The following is a 15,575-nucleotide window of genomic DNA, read 5'->3' on the forward strand; positions in this document are numbered from 1 at the left end:
TTGGAAGGTAACTGGGTGATGAGAATTAGCAAATACACCACACCATTTACATGTGGATCTTTCCACATGTATACTGTAGCAGTTAATCTCTGCCCAATTCTGTGTTTGTTACTCTTCACTAATAGTAATCAAGCAACAATCAAATATAATCTTAATAACTGATAGGAAAAGTTTCGGTTTCACAGCTAGTGGGAGGCAGTTCTCAGGAATCTAATTTAATGAATCTAACTTTAATAGAGAGATGAGTAGGATCATTCAAATTACTACCTAAATTCTGCATCAGCTCTAGGGTTGCACGAAGAGACTGCGTTCTGCATTCTCCTCTTTTAGTCTATTACCAGTCTATTTGCACTTGCATTTACCCTCAGGAACAGTGTACGGTTTGTTGGAATCTATAGCTCTGGAAGTTTTCCAATGAATCCAGGTGCACTGCAGACTGGTTTGTGTGGTATCACAGTTATAATAATGAAGAAGTAACCAATATTGTAGTCAACATTTCATTAGCTTTATGCCCAAACCCCATAGTAAGGTGACCCCAAATCCGATCCTTAGGCCTTCTTTATTAACCGTTTTCTTACATCTGCTCGCCTCCCCGTCAGAGGAGGCCGCCTCCTCCCAGGGAGAGGAAAGGAAACTGAGTTCATCACTGCATGGTGGTGCAGCATAGCAAGTTCATATTCTCACTGCACAGCTGAGGTTTAGGCTGTGAGGAGTGAGAGCTGCAGCAGATGAACCCCAGAGCAGCAAGAAATGGTTCATACACGTGCCACCACCTGCTCCCACACAGGGGAAAGGTTGGCAGCTCTTGCCCTGTTCAGGCCCAGTGCTGGCTCAGGGCTTTACCATGGTTCATTGCTTGGCTGAATCGCATTGTGGGTGATGTTATGAAAAAGTGGAATCTAGACAGTCTATTTCAACAGCAGTGTTTTCATCTGGCCAGACTTGATAGATTCCTGCATGTTATATATGCTATCTGTGTGTGTAACTCATGTTACCTTCTTCTGCATTTGCCTCTGTCTACAACCTAAAATTCTCTGAAGATGCCTGCCACAATATTTTTAGAAGATGTGTTTAATGTCTGAACGTGTGTAATTCTCTGATTTTGGGTAAAAATAGAACAAGGCACAATGGAAGCATGTGCCCTCAATATTGCATAGGAAGCTGGAGTTGGGAGGGTTGATCAATGTAAGAAGAGTGAGAAGAAAATCCCAAAATATGCTGTGCAGTCCCTGCTTTCTCTTTTTTTTATTGCTATCAGAAAGACAGTGACAGTTAGAAAGTAAATATCTTGCCACAGCATATCACCCCTAGTGGATGGCAATAATTCCTGGACTGAAGCATGGTAAATGCTAGCAGTATGCAGCAGCAGTATAGCTTTTGAAGCAATAAGGTTGGCAGGTGATTGTTTTTCTCTAGAAATATTATAATAACACATATAATAGTACATTCAAAAAATATGAAACGGGGGGATAAAGTTGTGCAGTAGTGAAAGCTGTTTACATCAGGGAGTCCTATTTTTCAGGCATGGAAATTTCAGTGCCAAATAATATTTGTTATGAGGAACCTTACTATATTTCCAAATTGCTTTAGATCTACTGAAAAGCTTCTAACTTTTCTTCAGAGCTGGCATGCAAAGGGAACTTCCAGACTTCTCCTTATGTTTTAGCATTGTGTATGATGGACAGCATGTTAGCCACAGTAACAGAAAAATCTTTGATAAAACACATTAGAACAATAGGATATATTTTTTCTGTGATTTTTGGAACCTAGTTCTGAGACTCCTCTATCAGGGAAAGACCAGTTCTTACAGATAAAATTGCTTGGCAGAAGCTTGTCCAAGATGACTAATTTGAAAGTCAAGTGAATCCAGTGGCAGCAGAGATCAGGTAAAGGAGAAAGTGACAAAAGCTGTACGACTTCAACCTTGCAGTTAGGGAGGGTAGTAGTAGTATTATCAGAAGAGATGAACAAATAACCTCGTTTGTTTTCCAAAGCCTTATACTCTTCAAGTATGAGCATGAGAATGGCCATACGAAGTCAGACAAAAGGTTCATCTGCTCCCATATCCTGTCTGTTACTGTGACCAAAAGTAGATGCATTGGGAAACTGAGTATAACAGCAGGTGGAAACAGATCGAAAGGCTCATTTTGTGGTTTCAGGTATCTCATACTAATGTCATAGCTTAATGTTTTATTCTGATTCTGCTCCAGTGTACTTATGGAAAATAGAAATGCTAATAATTTCAAGATGGAGTTCAGTGTGTTTGATTTAGAAATAACAAAATTATGGCCCATCTTGAGATGTCTGTATTCCCATTGAATTTACTCCATGAATATCCTTATCTAAACCAACAGAACTACTGATAGATCTGGGGAATGGAGAAGGGTATTATTACTTAGCCTTCCACAGCAAGGGTGTTTATGTGAACTAAGCAATACTTTTCTCTCTGTTGTGATCTCATTAATCCCTATTTTCAGTTGGTACTGAGGAATGATACATGGTATTTGGTTTCTCTTTCAAATATGAAAACAATTTAGGATACTAAGCAATAGCATTGCTCAGGTTCACAAATAAAAGGAGATACTCGTTCAGTGAAATTCCTCACACATTTTGGATGCATTTTGAGTGATTGCAAATGGCTTCTAAATGGATGGTAGAAGGCTGAATTTCCATTCTTTATGTGTACATACGTACATACTTTATATATATATATATATATAAATTGTGTGTGTGTGTATAAATATATATATAATGTAATATTTATGTATAAAGGTCTAAATGTTATACATACAATGCATATCGTGTATAACCTGTGTATACTCCCAAATAAATATTAACTAGAAGTTTAAAAACACTAAAGTACCACTAAAAGTAATATTTCATTGTCTACGGCTTCTGGTCTATATGATTGCATTCTGTAGCCTTGGAGTAATCAGGGCTACTGCCCTGGCTTCCATTCAGCTTCCATTCCACCATTCTTTATATGGAAAATATGATTTTCTGAAATTTAGTGGGAAATCTGTACTTCTTCCTATCATTGATATTTGGTCACCCCTGTGGTGGAACTACTCACAGAAATGACTTCTGAAAGCCCTCCAATTTCTAATCTGCCCTTTTATTTTTTTAAAGCCTCATGTCTGCCTGGAGGCTTTTGTGTAAAGATTGTACAAAATCTCTCTGACTGTTTGGATTTTAAAATGAAAAACTAATTTTAACCTCTCTTTCAAAAAAAGGTGTTCAGTAAAACTAGCCAAAGCTTGACGCTTTCCTCAGTCATGGTCTGCATGCAGATTACTCTCTGAAATCATGGGGTTGTATTTACCAAAGTTGCACCCAGACAGGTGGTGTGTATTGACAGCAGAGTATAAAGAAATAAAAACAGAACAATCCTACATCCTAGCAGAATGTTTGTGTCCCACCATTCTTTGAGGAGACATGTCACCTACCAGTGCTGTGGTGCTTAAATGTCACAGTTCAGCCTTTGTCAGATAGATGCTTTAATTTAAATGGATAAGAATTTATCTACTGTTATTTTATTTGTCCTACAACAGACATTTTGTCCAACAAACTGGTAAAATCAATGATTGGAGAAGCTGAAAGCCCTGTGTTCCTCAATCCAGCCTTTGTAGATTTGTCTCAGGATATTACAGCTGTGGATTTTAATCCTACTTCACACTGTGCCTGAGGTAACTTTCCTAGCACTCAGCCAGTTCTCCGAGTGCAAAATATGTTCACTTGTCAAGAATTTAGCCTTTCTTTTCCCTTGAACTCACAAAAAACCTCTATCTTTTATGTTTTTATTTAAAAGAATAGTTATCCTTAAGACAAGAAGAAGCCAAGTCAATTAGTGTGAGTGTATATAAACCTGTACTGTCATGTCTGCACAGTGAGACATCATCTGGCATTGTTATTTGTTTTATGTTTGGTCTGCCAACAGATTAGGGATATCACTGTATCTGCCTTCGGCCAGTTGGTTATCGAGCTTTTAAGTGTAGGATCTACTTTAGTATCTTTGTATGCCATTTCTCCATTCTGTGCTTATGGACAGCCTTGCCACCCCAAGTAACACTACCAGGCATCAAGTTACTGTATGTAGTCTTTCTTAATGACTACTCAAAAAGAAAGAGGTTCTGCAATTGGCAAACTTTGATTTGTATCAATACTTCCTCAAAGCTCTCTTTTTTGGTTAGTGTAAGAGCAATCTGTGATTTTAGTTTGTTCAGGGAATTATGTATCCACCAAAAATTAAAGGTAGGCAACTTCAGAAAAATCATTCTTTTAAAAAGTCATTAATAGTGTATCTGCTGACTGATCATTTTGTCTTCTGATATATCTGAGAATTTATGTTCCTCTTGACCTCTTTAAATGTATTTTTTTTAAATCTCAGTATCAGTATTATCCTCTAAAATGAAAAGCAGTATTCACTGGCTCGTATACCATGTCACTGTGTACATGCAAATGTGGTACTATGAGGGTATACTGGATGTTTGGTTCACATTTTCATACTAGCAGCTTTTTTCCAATGGATGTAAGTCGTGTGCACATAGAAAGTTATCATTATCAAGACAGGTTTTTGTTTTTAACTTAACAGACCATACAGTTAACCATGTTTTAGATTTTGTGTGTGTAAATTTATGTAAGCATATGCATTGCTAATTTACAAGCTAATCTGATCTTGGCATTTGAAAAGGCCTTTCCACAACTTCTGCATAGACTGTAAATACACTGTACCAAACAAGCGCTCATGGTGTTATTTCCTAAAATGAAATGCATGCTGTTGAGAGCTGGTTAGATATAAGGAACAAAGCACCAGATTGAGACACAAGCTATTATCATAACCGTTACAAAATTAGAGCAGATGAATGTCTTTGAGCCCAAAAAGTTGGAAAATCATAACTTGTTTTCCCACTTAATAAAGGGGCATTTTTATTGACTGTTCACAGCAGACTAATGTTGAGCCTATGTCGCCAAAGTACAGACTTCAACAAAGCAGTACAGAAATTAAACTTCAGTGCCTCTGAAAGGGTGTTTCATTTCCTTAAGGAAATGTTAAAACATAAGTATAATTGTATGATGCTTTCCTCCCACTCACTTTTCTACACTGTAAAACAGTTTACTATGCCTTTCAGCTGTGCCAATAGAAATAGTTTGAGCCATGTTTGAGCTAAACAAATTATATCACTGACATTTTTTCTATTTGAAAATAACTCAGTATCTTAGGGTCATTTTTTTTAGGGTCATGAACTTAGTTTTCCAGCTGATGAAATCACTCAATGTAATTAAAATTTCAACATCATTTTACCACATTAGAACATCTTTGTGAAGGTATCTGTTGCCAGAGACCACATAAAATAAATAATAATGCCAGCAATAATAGAATTAATGCAAAAACAACCTGAATGATTATGACCATTTCCAATCTATTTGTTAAATTTTAAGATACAGAATGGAAATTACAACTGCATACAGGCTGAGTATACACTCTCATTTCAGAGCATAAAACTGTAATTTTTCTGTAAGACTATAAAAAAATCCTTATTTTTTGGAATTTTGCAAAGATCATCTTGATTTTAAAAAGATTTCTGTAATAGGTGGTCTTTGTAGGAAGCACCTCCTTATACTTACTTTATAGTCTAAATATTGTGTGCTATCTATATTGAAGAATATATTTTCACATTCTGTTACATTCACACTCAAAACTGTGAAAAGCTGTCTTGGCTAGATACAGGTTTTTCCTCTGAAATTTAGCTCATGGAAAAGGTTTTGGACTGCACTTACTAAACGTAAACTGGCTCTATTTTCCACAACTGCATTTCACTTAGTTTGGATGAAACACTCACTAGCTGCTGAGGAAGGATGATGTTAGGAATAAATCTTCTTTGTTATAGAAACAAGGTCTTTTAATAAAAGTATAATGTACACCAAGGAAAGCCCTTGTGAGTGATGCTAATGCTCAGATATTCATTTCTGTTTTGAAAAGCTCTCTTGTTTGCATGGTGATTGTAAATTGTCTGTGATATTAGTCACACCATCTGTTATAGCTTCTTCTGAGCCTAACCTTTATTTCAGTCACATTAGACATTGAAGCTGCAGCATTTTTAGTTCAGCTGAGTACGCAACAGGGTGATTAATGATACTTTTCTAAAATATTCCACAGTGACCACAAAACAATTTCAATTAAGTGTTGCTGAATTTCCCTTTCTGCTTTTCTAAACTTTGTTAATAGATAAAAGTTAATTGAGGTTAAGATGACATGTAATTAATTCACTATGAGAATAACATAGGACTGTTTGAAAAGATGCAGCATCATTCAAGGGGTCACATTTGGACTAAAAATAAGAAGTGCAAGGTATATATGTTTAAACTTTCAGAATAATAGGCATGCTTATTTTCTCTGGCTTGAGTCAGCTACCAGTCTAGGGAAAAAAACACTGTCTCTTTCTCTCTGTCGGTTGTGTGGAGAGACCTAGCATGTGCAGACACACATGTGCATGGCATAAATTGTGTGTGTGTGTGTGTCCGTATAGACAAATACTTATTTTTACATTTGCTTCTCTGCCGCAGAGTTGTTATTTATTGGACTTTGATAGTAATCTGATCCTTCTGTTAAGCCACAAACTAAAATGTATTTTTGTTTTGGAAACTATATAGACTATGAATCCATAAATCCAAACTGTAGAGACAAAATCTGGTTCAAAATGTACATTTTAGTGAGGTTAAGTACAAAATTCTCAAAAAAAGTTTGTAAGTGATGAATATTAATATGTACTTGTAACTATTTAAAAATGCTCAAAATGCAAGCTTTCAGTCAAAGAGACTATAAAACACTGCATTACTACCAAACTTTAATTAATAACAAGAGAGTCATGTTGGTAATCCACCTGATACATCAGTGTCTCATATGTCATTCTTTGTGAATCTTTTTTATTACAAAAATGTAAGGGGGCTTCTCAGGTTCTATGCTTAGGATGTGAAATTGATTGCATTCCTTTTTAATTACAAAGAGTATACAAAATCCCATTTCCCTGAATACAAAAGGACTCAGATAACAAATTGTGGTTTTGCTTACAGCTTTAAAATCCTTTGCAAGGCAATACCTTCACCAGCCTCTCTTTTGTATATTCCAAGGTCCCTTTTCCCAGAACTTCTATCTCTGCAGGGATTTTTTGGTTTTGTTTTTTTCTCTGACTGTGTACTGTTTTCCCTTGCCTCTCTTAAGCACATACAGTGCAGTTCTTTCAGTCAGTCTGTCAGTCTCTGGAAAATCTCTGTGCAGAATACTTTGGGCAATAGCCTTTGTCGGTTTGGTTATTACAAAATAAAGGGAAATTTAACTGCTTCTTCATTTAGACTGAACAGCAGAGCAGCTGTTAGGCCCACTAACTACATTGTAGTTTAATCCAATACAAAATAAATGTTCCTTGTCATTCTATGCGTATTCAGTTTCAGCACAACAAATAATTTAAGAATGTATGTAATTAAAGTGTTGACATGGACTACAAGTCAAGTCTGTTCTTTGCTGACCTGGCTGTCTTTGTACTGTGTCTTTTTGATATATCTCCACAGCCAGTGATGGATTGTCATACATTCACTCTGAGTTGGATAGACTTGAGACAGTTTTTGTACAAAACTTCTGAAGACTCTTAATGCATTATTGTTCCCAACTAAGGAATAATCCATAGATGGAAACCACATAATGAGAATATTTTCTCTAATTTCTCTGATCTGAAGTATATTGCATTCTGTTTTAACAGGGTAAGAAACAAGAAGTTCCTCGAGAAGAACAGGGACCAACAACAAAGAATTTGGATTTTTGGGCACAGCTCATTACTCTGATGGTCACCATCATTGATGAAGAAAAAACAGCATATACACCTGTCTTGAACCAGTAAGTAATTACTTTCCCTTTAAAAAATTAAGAATCGTGGATTTGTTAAAACAAGAACAGGAAATACACCAGAGTCAGTAATTTTGCTTTAAATGTAATATATCTATTTTTTAGAACACAGAATGCGGAAGTGACATAGTGTGATAAGGACGTAGAGCTCTAGTCATGGAGGGAGAACCTGTTGTTTTAGGAACAGTAAAGACACGTGTTATACAACTGTCCCAAAAAGTAACGTAGCAAGGTATTCTGCAAGAGAAATAATAGACAGACAGATGGGAAGGCAGAGAAAAACATTATGGTATTAATGTATAGTATTAATATGATGCCAGTGTCCTAGCACACAAGGTGGTCAACTTATGCTGAAATCTTTTTAGGCATTATAATAAAGCAGAGTTTTAGGGATGTATTTGTAACAGAATAATGAACTTCAGAAAGAGGCCCGCTGCCAAATTTATGATTGATTGGAGGGAAAGCCTACCTCATTGACTTGAAAATTTAACAGATGGAGAATAGTATCTTGGATTTACCAGAGATGGAATTTGACTTCCCAGAACTGAGGAAGTTCCAGTCGGTGGGGACAGGACAGTCAATAATCAAGACAAGTTGAATAATTTATGGTTGATACGGTAGTAGAGAAGAGGTAGCCAGTGAATAGACATAAGAGGAGTGGGAGATAGTGTTGGATTTTGAAAATGAAATGTGCAGAGAGAGGGCAAAGGAGCATTGTCTCACATGTTAAGGCAAGAGAAGAAGATAATGTACTAATTGAAATATGGTGTGGTGAGGACCTAGAGAAAGTTTAAGGTCTTTTAGCTTTTTGGATATATTTTGCAGAAAGATTCTGCAAAACCTGGACATAGTCTAACTGTGATGACTTAAACAGAAGTTAAAATTGAACTTCATATTGTATTATGGGTAAACCAGTAATAGAACTGTCTACAGTGCCAGAAGAAATTCAATGGGATGGTCTGAAGAGGAGCAAGAAGAATTCTGTTTCTTAGATGAAATTTGACAGATGCTGAAAGGTACTCTGTACATGGAGATGAGTAGTTCCTCTATTAACTCAACCTAATTTTTTTTGTCCGACTGTCTATATAGCAAATATACCTATTATAAACATCTAACTGGAACAAATATATGTACTTCATTCCTGTCTCTTGACTGAAATTAGGCATAACAGTAATAAGACTGAAATTAGTCATAAGAGCTATATTCCAAAGCATATGGGATGGAGAAAGACAGAGACAAAGAACAGAGATGCATTGGGGGGATGAGGAGATTCTCTAAAGTACGGCTGAGGGATTGTATAAGGTGTGAAAAGAGGGACTGTTTGAGGTATGAAAAGAGAATCAAGACTGAACAGAGCTGGGGCAGAGTAGGGGAGTTTGGATGTGTGGCTTCCCTCCCAAATTTGCTGCTCTGATGGAAGGGGGAACACAGGGAATAATGTGTCTGTGAGAAACAGGAGACATTAGGAGCAAGATATGAAGAAGCCATGAATGGAAAAAGAAGAAAACTGTTCAGAATTTCTTTTTTTTTTTTTCTTTTTTTTTTTTTTTTAAGGAAATGCTTCTCCTATCACAAAAGCAGCATGTAAAAACAGTTGAGAAAAATGACAGCCAGCCTCTCCCTTCCTGTTCATCCCCAAAAAAGAAAACCAATGAAGTGACCACGGTCTTCCCATGTCTTTCCTAGTTTAAAGCCCTCCTTACCAGGTTGGCCAGCCTGCTGGGAAAGACACGTGTGCCCTGTTTAGTGAGGTGGATGCCATCTCTCCCAGTCAGCTGTCAGTCTTCAAACAGGGTCCCATGGTTGTAGAAACCAAAACCCTGTTGCTGACACCAGTGGTGCAGCCAGTTGTTTACCTGAAGTATCCATCTATTTTTCCTCCCATCTTTCCCCCTCACTGGCAGAATTGAGGAGAAAACGACTTGGGCCCCCAAACCCCTGACCAGCATCCTCAGAGCTCTGAAATCCTGTTTAATACTTTCCAAGTTGCCCTTGGTATTGTTGATGCCCTTGTGGAAAAGCAACAGGGGATAACAGTTGGATGGGTGGACAAGCCTTGCCAATCTTTCTGTGACGTCTCAGATTTGAGCCCCTGGCAGGCAACAAGGTGGATTGAGAACTGGCTGAAAGGCAGAGCTCAGAGGGTTGTGCTCAGTGGCACAAAGTCTTGTTGGAGGCCTGTAGCTAGCAGTATCCCCCAGGGATCAATACTGGGTCCAGTATTGTTCAACGTATTCATCAGTGACGTGGATGAAGGGAGAGAGTGTTCCCTCAGCAAGTTTGCTGATGATACAAAACTGGGAGGAGTGGCTGATACCCCAGAAGGCTGTGCTGCCATTCAGAGGGACCTCAACAGACTGGAGAGGTGGGTGGAGAGGAACCTCATGAAGTTCAACAAAGGGAAGTGCAGGGTCCTGCACCTAGGGAGGAATGACCCCATGCAGCAGTACAGGCTGGAAAGCAGCTCTGCAGAGAAGGACCTGGAGGTCCTGGTGCACAACAAGTTAACCGTGAGCCAGCAGTGTGCCCTTGTGGCCAAGAAGCCCAGTGGTATCCTGGGTTGCATGAGGAAGAGCATTGCCAGCAGGTCGAGGGAGGTGATCCTCCCCCTCTACTCAGCCCTGGTGAGGCCACACCTGGAGTACTGTGTCCAGTTCTGGGCTCCCCAGTACAAGAGGGATGTGGCACTACTGGAGAGAGTCTGGCAGAGGGTTACTAAGATGATTAGGGGACTGGAGCATCTCTCCTATGAGGAAAGGCTGAGAGAGCTGGGCCTGTTCAGCCTGGAGAAGAGAAGACTGAGTAGGGAGACCTTACCAATGTGTATAAATATCTGAAGGGAGGGTGTCAAGAGGATGGGGCCAGACTCTTCTCAGTGGTGCCAAGCGACAGGACGCGAGGCAATGGGCACAAACAGAAACACAGGCAGTTCCGTCTGAACATGAGGAAAAACTCCTTCACTGTGAGGGTGACAGAGCACTGGGACAGGTTGCCCAGAGAGGTTATGGAGTCTCCTTCCTTGGAGATATTCAAAAGCTGTCTGGACACAATCCTGGGCAGCCCGCTCTAGGTGACCCTGCTTGAGCAAGGGGGTTGGACTAGATGATCTCCAGAGGTCCCTTCCAACCTCAACCATTCTGTGATTCTATGAAAGGAAGGTAAATGTTGTGATTACCATTGAAGAACAAATGCTGTTAATGTTAGCTGAGTTTACCAGGATTTGATAGCTGGCAAATTTATCTGACTCAATGAGCAACCAACAAGTGATGTCATTTATTATTTGGCTAAAGAAAGCATGAATGGTGTTACAGAAATGCTGATCAAAGATACTTTGAGAAAGTACTCAAATGTGAAATAGTAGTGCTGAAACTGTTAAGAATTTATATTCCCAGTTGGAGAAGAGAACTTGGAGCAGTTCTAGACACAGCGAAAATAACCAACTCAAAAAGACTTTTAGGGTAAGAAACAGAGCCTAGAAGAAACAGACCCTGCAAGAAATGGAAAAAATGGTATGATCAGCAAAGTTGTATTTTAGAGGTCAGAAAGAATAAATTTTTAAAAATCAAGATAGGTTAAACCTTGTAAAAGAAACTAAAACAGCAAAGAAAAATTTAATATGATGGGATTGAGATCTCTTTCAAGTGAATATGGTATTCAGTTGAAAGATGATCTAGGCATTTTGAAATTAAAGGATGATAACACAGGATAAGGAGTCTAACTGAAAAACATTGGTGCCAACACAGAATGGCAAATGACACAATGTCTGGAAGTGGGAATGATCAGAGCTGCTGTGAAAGCAAGACTCCAAGAGGTTTCACCCGCTCCCTCTCAGTTGCACAGTGCAGAAAGAACTGGCGGGTAAAACTTCATGAGAAACTGACAGCTGGTCTTGTGAAAGATCACAATATTACTTTAACAGAGTAACATGAAATAAGTTTAATGAAATAAATGATATTAAAATACTGTCACAGAATGAATTTAATTAGTGATGAGAATAATGCTGAATCAAGCATCAAAACACATCAGATAAAATTTCCGTATGTTTTCTTTAGGAAAAGGGACATTGTTTTATTTAAAATAAAAACCTTGGATCGGTGGCAGATAGAGAATAAAAAGTGAGAATAAAAGAGCTCTTTGCTCATAGTTTAGAAGGAATGCACAGTTTCCAAAAACAGATAAAACTTTTGTCTCAAGAATTGGTGAAGAGGGGACCAGGCCCAATGCCCCCCCAGGTAGTGCACACACAGCACAAGAATGAGTGTATTTACACAGCAAGACCAGACCCTCTTTAGCACCCTGAGTGAGACTGAGTGCCACCCAAATGGCATATGAGCTATTCTGAGAATGTGCGCGCAGCGTTCAGGGACTCTGAGATTCTTGAAATGTACCATGTGCATATTTAACAGCACAAACTGTGAAGAAACATCTTTAATTGCTATAATAGGAATGTCTTCCTTTGTTTAGGACGGGACCAGAGACATGCAGTACAATTTAGGATAAATACTAAATGCTTTTTTTTAATTTACGTTCTGCTACATACATTGATTCTTCTTGTTTTCTTTTAAGCTGGGTTCAATTTCATTCTATTGATCTGTGTGTTTATACATAGTCCTTTGTTAGCACTAGCCAATGTAAACAGTTTCCGTTACATTCCTGCTTGATTAAAATCAATAGAGGGAAGAAATTCGTAAGTGGCTACCTTTTATATGCAATTTTGTATTTGTGGAGATACAAAGAGATGATCATGTACCAGAAACATAACAGTTAATTTCCTGTGAAAACCTAGCATGTTCTCTTTATTAAGAAGTTCTACCAAATAGCATTGTATGGTCGACTTACAAGTTGAGGATTAGAAACTGTCATGCAAGTGAAGAAGATGATTTTGACAGCAGTGTTTTGGATAAACTCAGATTTTCCAGTATTGCTCTAAGAATGACAGAGAAATTGGGAAAATTGTCTCATGAGACAGAAGTAATTGTAACAAGAGGAAACAAAATGACTCACAGAGCACTCTTCTGGTTGTCCTCTTGCTTCCCTGAGAAATGTGAAAACGTCTGGCTTTTATAAGGATTAGAAAACCTAATATAAAGCATGTTACATGATCAATTTGTTCTGACTTTTTGTTGCTTAGTGATCACATTCTGAAATTCTTCATTGAACCAAATTTCTTTTTGCTTAGCAGGCGATAAAATATAAATAATCCAGAAATTCCTGACTTACATAGATGCTTTGGAATTTGACCTTTGATTATCATTGCCCTTTAACGAATCAACTACTGCTGTTGTTATCCTTTATCTTCAGCATATGAAATTTTTTTTTATGTTTCCATTGTATATTAAGCCTTGTTAGCTGCTCACAGGCAATAACACTGCAACAATAATAATAGCTGCATAATATCTGTAAATCTCTGATTGTTGTAAATGGGGAATCCAGCACAAGTTTTGGAAAGGAAGTTCAGAAACAACTTGGAAGTAGGTATTCAGGTAGCCCACAAACACAAAATTAAACTATACAAATGATGGAAAAACATATTTTACTGTCTGCTTAGGCACAGGGAAAGAGAGAAAATTGACTCCACAGTTACAGAAAGCCCAAATCTTAGTGTGCGTTCCCATACAGTAAAGAAAAAAAATTTTCCATTATGCATACTTCTCAGATCCCAGAATTAACAATGCACACATGTAGACCGAGATGACTGTGCTTAGTTACCATGGTGATCAGGGATTAACTAGGTTGTATAATAATGAGCTTAGTAATGACTGTTAGGCAGATATTCAGAATTTCATAATACAGGAGACTGTGAGGAGGTTATCTCCACTCTCTGCTGCTTAATAGCTCCCAGAGTTACAGCTTCTCTACTTATGAGAGCAGATCATGGCTACCATCATCCTTTTAGAGCAGATCACCTCAAAAAGGAGTAGGCCTCTGTATAAATTAGTCCTTATATGAATGCTGCTAACTGCCCTTCCTCCAACTTGATTAAGAAATTCTAGGATGCATGCTGCTTTTTTGACAAACGTGGCTCTCATGTTCGTTCCAATATATCTCCTCCCACTATGAGTAGGGTAAAAGAGTTTGCAAAACATAATTAATTATCTAAATGCTATTCTTGGTTTTCTTTCAAAGAGTTTGATCTGAGAGAGGACTTGGGATTTACTCTAGTAACTGCATTCCTGGAATATAATTAAGATAGAGCCTAGGAAAAAGAAAAATAACTCTGCTTCTTTTGCCTAGAACTGAAATCCAGGGACATGTAATGTTGTTTTCATTAGAATAAGAAAAATGTGATATGGTTCAGCATTTATTTACATAAGCATGTGCATAGATTCTTGATTCCTTGATTACAGCAGAAACAGCAGACATCTCCTTGCTCAGAACAACCAGATCAGCCATAGCACTGAACTGTGGCACCCAATAAGCTCTGTCTTCCATTCCCATCACTGTCCTTGTTACAAATTCTTCAGGCTTTTTCAGTCTCCAGCTCATGTAAGTTAGAAATGATACCTCAGTCTTGGATTTTCCACCAGCAGACCTTAGACTGTCCAGCTTAACTCTGATTAACCATTTGACTAGTACCTTGTGCAATCCAGCTCTTTTTTTGCAGTAAAAAGAGACTTGATCTCTTTTTCTTGAGTTTGCTAGAGTGTTGAATTCAAGCCCCAGGTTTAACGGCCATTATCATCCTGTGCATAGCAGAAAATCATGCTAAGAAATTTTGAGCTGTCTGGTACTTGCTTTTGGAATTGAAAAATAATTTTAGTCCTTCAGTAAAGGATGGTTTCTCATTGCGCTCATTCATCATTTGGGAAAGCTACTCTAGCATCAAACATTAATAAGAAAAGGTGAATCAGACCTGAGCGTAATTCTAGTTGTTCTGTATTTGATTGGAGAACCAGAGAACTTCTCCACAAATTTAACCACCAGGGTCTGTGAGGAATTTGACTGTGAATTTTCAACACATGGTTGGGGGATTTTGGGGAGGGGGGCCTTTTCTTCTTTAGATTTTTATGCTTTGACTAATTTTTGCTTTCAATTGTATATGTACTTTATATATGTCAAAATTGGTCTTCGGTTGTGGCACCAAATGCAGGTAAGTCAATAGTGACTGCTGTGAACCTCTGTCACGTATGATTCTCTTCAGTAGTCTCCAAGTATGCCTACTTTATATGCAAGTCACTTCTAGGGAAAAAAAATAGAACTATATAACTTCTTATGTCATTAGTTTTAGCCAGAAATATAAATTACAGTTGAAAAAAAAACAATACTGCTGCTTTTGACATTTGGAAGCAAATCTGATTCATTGAAAATATTACATGTACACGTTATTAGAAGGAATATATTCTGAACAGTTTAGTGCTGAAGAGTAACAGGCAGGTTAAAATCTCAGTCATGTTCATCTCTGCAGTTTACATTACTGCATTAGTGCTTATTGTACGAATTCATGGCATGAGTGTCTTTTGTAATGCAGGTAGTTCAGTTTGGTGGGATACTGAGGTATGGTTGAGAGAATACTAAATATGTCCCTCTGATAAAGTGCAAACTAGGAACAAGGGAGGGACAAGCTGTTTGGGAGTAATCAGGGATAAATATCAAATGAATGCTAATTGATCAGCTGCAATTTTCTACTCTTGCTAATTTCTCATTTTCTCTGAATATTCATGTAATAGTGTGTATATAT

The 15,575-nt window shown here is 37.9% G+C and overlaps 1 protein-coding gene across 2 annotated transcripts in view; it reads left to right on the forward strand.

Moving 5' to 3' along the window:
* Positions 1–15,575, forward strand: part of UNC13C (unc-13 homolog C) — a 214,103-nt gene that overhangs the window by 107,124 nt on the left and 91,404 nt on the right. For both annotated transcript variants that reach the window (XM_026060864.1, XM_026060863.1), the window contains one exon: positions 7,755–7,888. In XM_026060864.1, coding sequence (XP_025916649.1) covers positions 7,755–7,888 — 134 coding nt within the window. The remainder of the gene's footprint in view (positions 1–7,754; positions 7,889–15,575) is intronic.

This window comes from Apteryx rowi, unplaced genomic scaffold (genome assembly GCF_003343035.1).
Source record: "Apteryx rowi isolate R43461 unplaced genomic scaffold, aptRow1 scaffold_172, whole genome shotgun sequence".
Taxonomy (NCBI): Eukaryota; Metazoa; Chordata; class Aves; order Apterygiformes; family Apterygidae; genus Apteryx; species Apteryx rowi.